This window comes from Octopus sinensis, linkage group LG12, assembly GCF_006345805.1.
Source record: "Octopus sinensis linkage group LG12, ASM634580v1, whole genome shotgun sequence".
Classification (NCBI taxonomy): domain Eukaryota; kingdom Metazoa; phylum Mollusca; class Cephalopoda; order Octopoda; family Octopodidae; genus Octopus; species Octopus sinensis.
In genome coordinates, this window is record NC_043008.1 from 9,486,022 (window position 1) to 9,496,876 (window position 10,855).

At 39.2% G+C, this 10,855-nt stretch overlaps 1 protein-coding gene across 3 annotated transcripts in view; it reads left to right on the forward strand.

Moving 5' to 3' along the window:
• Nucleotides 1–10,855, forward strand: part of LOC115217979 (voltage-gated potassium channel subunit beta-2) — a 258,449-nt gene that overhangs the window by 153,466 nt on the left and 94,128 nt on the right. For all 3 annotated transcript variants that reach the window (XM_036507793.1, XM_036507792.1, XM_029787715.2), the window contains one exon: nt 8,399–8,442. In XM_036507793.1, the coding sequence (XP_036363686.1) occupies nt 8,399–8,442 (44 nt within the window). The remainder of the gene's footprint in view (nt 1–8,398; nt 8,443–10,855) is intronic.

A 10,855-nucleotide genomic window follows, 5' to 3' on the forward strand; every position in this document is an offset into this window, starting at 1 on the left:
ACTTGAATATTTTTGGTATGAAACACAGTTAATACAGAAAATATTTGGCCTTCTTGTAGATGACAAAACTACCACCTACAGCTGCTGCAGATGTTACAAGTACTACTAAGAGGTTACTTTATTACATTAGTGTTACGTTGTTCTAATTTAATTCTGTTCTGACTAAGTATCGAACTAAGTTTAGTGACTCTGCTTTCTTTCGTGTGTTCACCTTGTGTCCTCTTAAAGTGAACTTATGACTGCCTTCTTTGCACATATATCTTTAGGTTCTGCATTTTTTTTAATCAGCGTGCATTTTTGAGTATATATTGCTCAAAAATCAATGGAAATTGTAGTTGTGATACCAGTGCCAGTGGCACGTAAAAGAACCATCCGAACATGGCTGTTGCCAGCACCGCCTCGACTGGCCTCCATGACGATGGCATGTAAAAAGCACCAACTGATCGTGGCCGGTGCCAGTTGTGCCGGTGGCATGTAAAAAGCACCCAGTACACTCACAGAATGGTTGGTGTTAGGAAGGGCATCCAGCGGTAGAAGCACTGTCAGATCAGACTGGGCCTGGTGCAGCCTCCTGGCTTCCCAGACCCCAGCATGGAAAGCGGACGTTAAATGATGATGATAATGATGATGATGATTGCGTTGTATTTGCTTACATATTGACTCCATTATTGGCTTGCATTCGAGTAATGTAATCCAAGTTAATAATTCTGTATTAAAACATAACAATTAGGTAGTTCAAATAGCAATTTTGAGGGACCTTTACTTGAGGGGTCCTCAATTTGGAAACAGCTGGGAATTGACCCAGAAGATACCTGGCTACAAAACTGAAGCAAATTGTGATACTACTTAGAAACTTATCTTTTGATTCCATAAAATGAATCAAAGAAATATAGAGCAGAATTCTTTAACTACAAGAAGGTAGAAAAACTAACAGGAACCTTGTGAAAATAGCAGAGTGCACAGCTTGTTCTGTATCAAAGAAATGATCAAAAGCCGGAATAAATTTGGATTATGGAATAAGATGTAATGTGTTAATTTGACAGATGAGATCGACGCTTTGAATGGAACCTTTTCTCAAACAAAGAACTTTCACTATTTAGCCTTTTCCTTTGTTGCCCTGAGTTCAAATCCTTGCTGGGTCAACTTTAACTTCTATCACTCAAGGGGTAATCAAATGACTACCACGAATAAGTTGAAGGTTGAATCAATTCGTCTCCATCCATAGAAAAGTGGCTTAGAGCCGAGTCAATAGAAATCAATAAGCTGCAAAGAATGGTGATGGATGGAATCAGATGGAAATCACGGAATAATAAATGTTATGTATGATGTTTGATTATAAATATCGAATGTGTTGATCTGGTTCTTCCAAGGGATATACACTCAGACATTTAGTCTCTACAAGAAAGAGAATGAAATTGTCATCATATGGCAAATTGGCTGAAGATTCTTGCAGGAATTACTGGATAGGGAATGGTGAGATGGTGGATTTCGTGCAGACAGAAGGAGGATGGCTCGTGGCAAGTTAGGTTGGCGCCACAAACATTAAAAACTATTTATTAATACAATAAATCTTAGATTGGATTTTTGTGTTTGTGTGTGTATAAGAGGAAGAGTGTGAGAGAGAGAGAGAAAGGGTGAGAGAGAGAGAAAAAGAGATAGAGTGCTAGTGTGTATATATGTCTGCATCTGTGCATGCGTGTGTGTACTCAGATACTTTGTTTGCATGAGTGTGTGTGTGAATATGAGAGAGAGCATATGTGTGTGTGTGTGTGTGTGTGAGAGAGAGAGAGAGAGAGAGAGAGAGAGAAAGCATGTGAGTGTGCATGATGAGTGTATGTGTGTGTGTACTCAGATTCTCTGCTTGCATGAGTGTGTGTGTGTGTAAGAGAGAGAGAGAGAGAGTGTGTGTGGGTAGGTGTGCGTGAATATGAGAGAGAGCATATGTGTGGTGAGAGAGAGAGAGAGAGTGTGTGTGTGTGTGAGAGAGAGAGAGAGAAAAAGAGAGAGAGTGTTAGTATGTGTATATATGTCTGAATCTGTGCATGTGTGTGTGTACTCAGATACTTTGCTTGCACGAGTGTGTGTGTGTGAGTGTGTGTGAGTGTGTTTGTGTGTGTGTGTGTAAGAAAGAGAGAGTGTGGGTAGGTGTATGTGAATATGAGAGAGAGCTTTTGTGTGTGTGTGACAGAGAGAGTGTGTGTGTGAGTGCACATATGAGTGTGTGTGTGTGTGTGCTCAGATACTTTGCTTGTGTGTGTCTTTTCAGAGATTTTCTCCAGTCTGACTACTGCGTCTCTTTATATTATCAATGTATTTATTTGTGCATGTATCTTTATAGGTTGTGTGTGTGTGTGTATGTGTGTGTCTGTGCGCCTGTGTGTGTGTGTGTATCATTACACATGTGTATGCTTATGTTTCTACATGAACATACGCACATGTTTGGCATCTAAACATGTAAGTGGTATTGAAATACCTCCACAGTGTTGATGTTCACTTTTTGGATGTAGTAACAAGAAGCTTATATACAGATTTCACAGTTGTTCGTATGTATATGATAGAGACAGAGCTTCAAGTGAAAACTGTAGACATCTTCTGTCAGCAGTTGGAAGAAAACCAGGAAATAGTGTCTGACTGGTATTTCGTTTAGAAATTCTAGAAAGATAGTGGCTGTGTGATAAGCAGCCTGCTTACCAACCGCATGATCCTGGATTCGGTCCCACTGTGTAGCACCTTGGGCAAGTTTTCTACTATAGCCTTGGGCCAACCAACTCTTGTTAACGTTGACTGTTCTTTTATTCTTTTACTTGTTTTATTTGACTACAGCCATACTGGAGCACCGTCTTTAGTCAAGCAAATCGATGCAAGGACTTATTCTTTGTAAGCCTAGTACTTATTCTATTGGTCTCTTTTGCCAAATTACAGGGACATAAACACACCAACATCGGTTGTCAACTGATTTTTGGAGGACAAACACAGACACACAAATATATACACACACATACATATATATATACATATACGACGTGCTTCTTTCAGTTTCCATCTACCACATCCACTCACAAGGCTTTGGTCCTCTCGAGGCTATAGTAGAAGACACTTGCCCAAGGTGTCACACAGTGGAACTGAACCCAGAACCATGTGGTTCGTAAGCAAGCTACTTACCACACAGCCACTCCTATGCCTAATGATGCTAAGCATTTTATCCGGTAGGCTAAACATAAAAGATTGCCTGAAATTTTCTTGGATGCTTTACCCTTCACCCCTCACCCTCACATTTTAGATAAATACCATCTACACATAAACAATAACCTATCAAACCCACATTACAAGGATCAATCAAACCCACATTACAAACAACCTTTTTTTTTAAGATACTTAATTTTTCTTATGACATGGATATTTTTCAATCAATTACATGGAGACAAAGCAGAAAAAATAAGACAAATCTCCCAAAATGCAGTTTCCTTTTCTTTCCATTAATATTTTCCTAGAAAACATACACCAACCATTCTTTGTGCAACTGCCTACTCAACTATTCCTACATAAATAAATACAAAAGAAACCATGGGAACTCAGGTCTTTTAATGGATATCACTTCACATGGCTTCTACAAGCATTAATTCTCAGTTTCAAAGTTGGAAATGTAATCCATGTTTCGAAAATAGCAGTTTGGTGTCTCCAAGACACAAAGTGGTATGACCATTCTACTTCATTTCTCAACGTCACTTTATTACGTTTTCTCACTCCACCACACCTCCTGACCCCAGATTCAGTTTCTCTTTCCCATAAATTACTTTGTTTATAAAATACATACCAGTGAATATCTGTGTATATTTGAATCTTCCCTCTCTCTCTCTCTTTCGGAGAGGCACTGAGCACCTACACGCACACAAAACACACGGCAGTAACTTCCACCTACCGAATTCAATCACAAAGCTTTGGTCGACTCGGGGCTATAGTGGAAGACACGTACCCAAAGTGCCACACAGTGGGACTGAACCCGAAACCATGTAGTTGGGAAGCAAGCTCCCTAACCACACAGCCATGCCTGTGCCTACAAAAAATGTATGTACATATACGCAACGCTATGCGTGTGGCAAGTTTTCTATGGCCGGATGCCCTTCCTGACGCCAACCCCCACCTGTTCTGAGTATATATTATCATCATCATCATCACCATCTTCCTTGCTGGTTTGAGTCAAATGGCTTAACAGGATCCAGTGAACCAAAAGACTGCATCATACTCCAGTATCTGCTTTGGTATGGTTTCTATGGCCGGATGCCCTTCCTAATGCCAACAACTTTACAGAGTTTAGTGAGTGGTTTTTTTTTTTCTGCGATACAGATACCAGAAAAGTCACCATGTCATTTGCAAGACAAAGGAAAGAAAAGCCACCTCAGCTGAGTGGGACTGTAGTAGAGGCAGGGGTGGTTTTATGCCCGATGGGGGAGAGGCTAAAGTGTGACAGAGGGATAGATACAGATGTGTTGCTGTCGCACATCATATAAAAATTGGTTGGAGGAGCTGGATAGAAAAGAAGACAAAAATGCTGGTGATGAGGTGACAAAGTGTCTCCTTAAGATACAAAGTGAGTATAAGAGTACAGACCAAGGATTGTAGGGGGTGGATAAATTCATTGAAGTTTGTGAGTAAAGTGACAGGTGGTTAGAGATGTGCCAGTTGAGATATGGAAAATGGGAGTAATTCCCTTTTTTTAGTTGGGTCTCCCAAAGTTTTAGTTTCCATTCAAATGCATTAAGATATCCAAACATTTGAAATAGGATCTATTTCCATCCTTGCAGCTCAAGATTCAATGTGTTCATGTATGTCATATATGTCAACTAGGAATGCTAGCTTGACAACCCATTGTGGATCCCTTACGAAAGAAGCATCATATTCTTCAAAAATAAGGCATTCTCCTCTCTCAGTAAATAAAAATGTGTGAGCATTTCGCCTCAACTTAGCCAAAGAATATTGCAGAAATAAGTCAGGTCACCATACTCAGCCTCTGGTTAAGGAACTCCCAAAACTGGTGGTGATTGAGACCTCTTGATAGGATGAAATTCACTGATTTCACAACAACTGTCATGATACCTATTTCTTTACTACCCACAAGGGGCTAAACACAAAGAAGAAAAACAAGGACAGACAAACGGATTAAGTCGATTAGATTGACCCCAGTGCGTAACTGGTACTTATTTAATCAACCCCGAAAGGATGAAAGGCAAAGTCGACCCCGGCGGAATTTGAACTCAGAACGTAACGGCAGACGAAATACGGCTACACATTTCACCCGGCGTGCTAACGTTTCTGCCAGCTCGCCGCCTTAGGGTATCATGACAACTGTCATGATATCCTTGAATCGGAGTGTCTTTGCACACAAAGCGTCTTGATGTATAATGCAATGCAACTTAACCCTTTCGTTACTGTATTTCTGTTGAGATGCTCTGTGTTTCTTTCTATTATTTTATATATAACAAAGAATTTAGTAAAATAAATTAGTTATCATTCAGCTTGTATTAGGAACATAAATTGTGACTAAGGTTTGGTGAAAGATTTTAATTCAAAACTTATGAAAACAAGACATTTGTACTACAGAGCCAGAGCCGGTTTCAGCCGGGTTGGTAATGAAAGGGTTAAACAGTGTCTGCTGTTCACCAACCTGTTCTTAAAGTAAAGATACCACACCTTTTTTCTCACCAATCATTGCTGGTGCTCCATCAGTGGTCACCCTACCCAGCTTTGATAAGTCAAAGTTAGACTGAATCCCCCAATTCATGAGGCTGTTGTATAAATCTGATCTGGTAGTTGTTTTTTGCAAAGAGATGACTTGTGCAAATTCTTCCACAATGTTAAAGGTCGGAATATCACTCCTCACAAAAACTGCCAGTTGGCAAGTATCTGTCATATCAATAGTTTTGTCGATACCAATTGAAAAATATTCAAGACTTTGTAATATACCTCCCAAGCTTCTCCTGACATCGACCACCATTTCTTCAAATCTTCGCATGACTCTTCTCAAGGACAAATTGATTTCAGAAAATAAATCCTTTTTTTTTTCTGGACATATAACTTCCATTACTTTCATCATATATTCCTTGAAGAATTCACCATTGCAGAATGGCTTCATTCTTTCTACTCTCAGCCTTGAAACTTCATAACTGGCATGGCTGCTTCTGTCATTTTCTTCAATCTTAAAAGTGAAGAAAGAAGACAGCTTAAAGAAAATTGTTTTTTCAGCCTTGCTACTTCATCTTCTTGCACCATTCCAAGGAGACTATTTAAATTGTTATGACAAACCTCATAATTATGTTTGATATTCAGAACCTTCTTAACTTCTTTTGTTTCTCGGCAAATTAAACACACATATTTGCCAAAGTGTTCGATGAAGAAGTTCAGTGTCCATGAATTGTTGAAAGCCCAATGTTCAAAATCAATCTTCCTTTTCTTGTTTTCATCATCATCATCATCATCATCATCATCGTTTAACGTCCGTTTTCCATGCTAGCATGAGTTGGACGGTTTGACCAGGGTCTGGGAAGCCAGGAGGCTGCACCAGGCTCCAGTCTGATCTCTAGCAGTGTTTCTACAACTGGATGCCCTTCTTAATACCAACCACTCCGTGAGTGTAATGGGTGCTTTCTACATGCCACCGGCACAGGTGCCAGGGGAGGCTGACAACGGCCCATGGCGTTAATTTGGTCAGCAAAAATCTGGGAACATAAAACAAAACAAATACTAATTGTTTGACAAAAATAGACAGAAATATTATATTAGAATTCAGTTTCTTAAATTAACCCGGATAATAGTGAGGATTAATGGGCAAAACCATGCTAGCTGACAAAATTTTCATGACTATTATCAACTACCATTGTTCTGCAGAAAAAGTATATTATTTTTTCATGAAAAATATAAACATGGACATTTTTCTTAACACTTCATTTTATTTAATTTATTATTAGTAAATTATTATTAAATTAGCACACCATGTTATTATTAAATTAGCGTTATTATTAAATCAATATACAAGCAATTGTTCATGCATCCACCCCTGCCTGAAAAAAATCACATTGTTGATAAAGTTTTTTCAATGTTTTTATTTTACCGGTAAAAATTATTTTTGTCTTTTATACTATCAGGGCCTGTATGGGGGCGCTGCTGTCTGACAACTCACTATGTATTGAGTGTGAATCTGTATGCACGTTTTTCACACAATAATTGCTGTGCAATTATTTTCAATTAAATCCAAAAAAAAAAGGTGTCGAAAAATAAATGTTAATGAAGGTTATTCTGGACCTGCCAAAAATGCTCCACGGGCCAGATTAAAATGCTTGGCGGGCCAGGGTTTGCCGGGTCCTGAACTAAATCCTCTACCTATCATAATGGAGGTCTTCTGAATGGCCTTTTTTGATCCCTTGGATAGCACTTGGCAACTGAATGCATTCACTTGTTGTCTGTGAACCTTACAATATATCTGGTCCATCAGAACTTCCATTCTGTATTCTGTGATCATGTTGCTCACTCCACTCCATTCTGGAAATATTTCATTTTGGATGTGTTCTCACAATTATATTCCTAGAATGGATCTTTCAATAGAAAATATATAAATGTAAGATAGACAGATGGATGTGTCACGAGTCTGGAAAAAGCAAAAGGTGTGAAAGTAACAGATGGTAAAGGATTCATTCAAAAGCAAAGAATGTGCTTCGAAAATCGTTTCCAGCCAATTATCTTCTTCACAAATTGGATTTCAGAACATTAAACTCTCAGTAAATGCCACCCTGAAGATAATCCAGTCCTATGCTCTCACAAATGCTAGTGAAGACGATGATGGGGAAGAATTTTATCGAGGTGTAGGAGTGGCTGTGTGGTAAGTAGCTTGCTTACCAACCGCATGGTTCCGGGTTCAGTTCCCCTGCGTGGCACCTTGGGCAAGTGTCTTCTACAATAGCCTCGGGCTGACCAAAGCCTTGTGAGTGGATTTGGTAGACGGAAACTGAAAGAAACCCGTCGTATATATGTATGTATATATATATATATATATGTATGTGTGTGTGTGTGTATGCTTGTGTGTATGCTTGTGTGTCTGTGTTTGTCCCCCCCAACATCGCTTGACAACCAATGCTGGTGTGTTTACGTACCCGTAACTTAGCGGTTCAACAAAAGAGACCGATAGAATAAGTACTAGGCTTACAAAGAATAAGTCCTGGGGTCGATTTGCTCGATCGACTAAAGGCGGTGCTCCAGCATGGCCACAGTCAAATGACTGAAACAAGTAAAAGAGTAAAAGAGTAAGAGCTAAAGAAAGTGCCGGCTTAAACACACACACACACACTTATACAATAATTAACACACATTTTCATTCCAAACTTACATTCTACGCTTTTATTCTTTTCAGAAACCTAGGAAAATCTGGATTACGAGTGTCAAATGTTGGATTTGGTAAGTTGTTATTATTTTAGTGTTTTATTTCCATAAATAGTTACAGTGCTTTCTCTTTTTGTAGGAATTTCATTATAAAACATTTTTTATATACATGCTGTGTTTAAAAATACAACAAATATTGTTGGGAGGTGAATATTGTCCTACGCTGTGAAAACATTGCACTGACAAGACATAACCAGGCTGAAATGCATCTTGCCAGCTACCAATGGGATGGTTCTAGGTTCAGTTTCCAATCCTGGAATCTTCTTTCTAATATCTTTATAGACTAATATATGTCAATACATGGGAATAGAACTGTTTACACATTATGTTAAAGAATAAAATTTGTTTTATTCGAGCCAAAAAGATATCTATATAAATATTTAACACATTTTCAACTCTTTCCCATTATTGTTTTTACACACACACACAGGCATTAATATATGTATATCTATCTATCTCTATCTATCTATCTATCTATCTATCTATCTTTATATATACACATTTATATAAACATATAAATTTATATATGTGTGTGCATATAATATATATATATATGTATATATATATGGGAGTAGGTGTGTGGAGGTGCAGGAGTAGGTGTGTGGAGGTGCAGGAGTAGCTGTGTGGTAAGTAGCTTGCTTACCAACCACACAGTTCCGGGTTCAGTCCCACTGTGTGGCACCTTGAGCAAGTGTCTTCTACTATAGCCTCTGGCCAACCAAAGCCTTGTGAGTGGATTTGGTAGACAGAAACTGAAAGAAGCCCGTCGTATGTATGTTTATATATATCAGCCAAAACGTGTTATCAACAAACAAGATGAGGACAAATATCCATCAAATGTAAATAATGTAATAAACAGGTGAAGAACAAATATATATAGTGTGTGTTTATTTGGCAATAAAAATATGACCATCCCAAATACAACAATTGTTTCAACACACGACTTCACATCAGGAATCTTGTAACACAAATTTATAAATGTGTGTGTAAACACGCATGTGGAAGCACTCCGTCGGTTACGACGACGAGGTTCCGGTTGATCCGAATCAATGGAACAGCCTGCTCGTGAAATTAACGTGTAAGTGGCTGAGCACTCCACAGACACGTGTACCCTTTAACGCAGTTCTCGGGGATATTCAGCATGACGCAGAGAGTGACAAGATCGGCCCCTTGAAATACAGGTACAACAGAAACAGGAAGTAAGAGTGAGAGAAAGTTGTGGTGAAAGAGTACAGCAGGGATCACCACCATCCCCTGCCGGAGCCTCGTGGAGCTTTTAGGTGTTTTCGCTCAATAAACACTCACAACACCCGGTCTGGGAATCGAAACCACGATCCTATGACGGCGAGTCCGCTGCCCTAACCACTGGGCCATTGCGCCTCCACCCTTTGAAATACAGGTACAACAGAAACAGGAAGTAAGAGTGAGAGAAAGTTGTGATGAAAGAGTACAGCAGGGATCACCACCATCCCCTGCCGGAGCCTCGTGGAGCTTTTAGGTGTTTTCGCTCAATAAACACTCGCAACGCCCGGTCTGGGAATCGAAACCACGATCCTATGACGGCGAGTCCGCTGCCCTAACCACTGGGCCATTGCGCCTCCACCCTTTGAAATACAGGTACAACAGAAACAGGAAGTAAGAGTGAGAGAAAGTTGTGGTGAAAGAGTACAGCAGGGATCACCACCATCCCCTGCCGGAGACTCGTGGAGCTTTTTAGGTGTTTTCGCTCAATAAACACTCGCAACACCCGGTCTGGGAATCGAAACCACGATCCTATGACCGCGAGTCCACTGCCCTAACCACTGGGCCATTGCGCCTCCACAAACATGCATGTATGTATGCCTGTATATATTTGACACTTATAATTAAGGAAAGCTTCTCACTCATTCATGTGTTTCATATCCTTTTACATATTTCCCCAGTTTTCATGAGACTCGCTGATGTTCTTCTGCTTGTTGCCTGTTTTTGATTTCCTCTTCCCATTTCTATTTACTACCTAACACTAACACTTCAGTAACGAGCACAGCTGCACAATAGAACAAATCCCTGCTACTCGTTAACTTATGTACTTTTATCTTTCTACAAATCTAATTAAATGTTCTCACTGTGATATTTAATCTGTTGCGAGATGGCAAAATCAATAGTGTTAAACAAGTACCTTGTCGTATTTAATTAATTCCTTTAATTGTTCATATTTCAAAACCTGATGACTTTTACATTGATTTCATACCATTAGAGTTTATAAATAAGTACCAATCACATACAAGGGGTCAATTAACCAATTATAACTTCTGCCAAAATTTGCAGCCTTTGGCATTTACATGAAATAAAATTATTGTTGAAAGGCATCAATGACAGAATCGTTGGAGCTATAGAGAAATTGCCTTATAGCATCTTACACTATTTAGTTAATTGATTCTATGTTCTG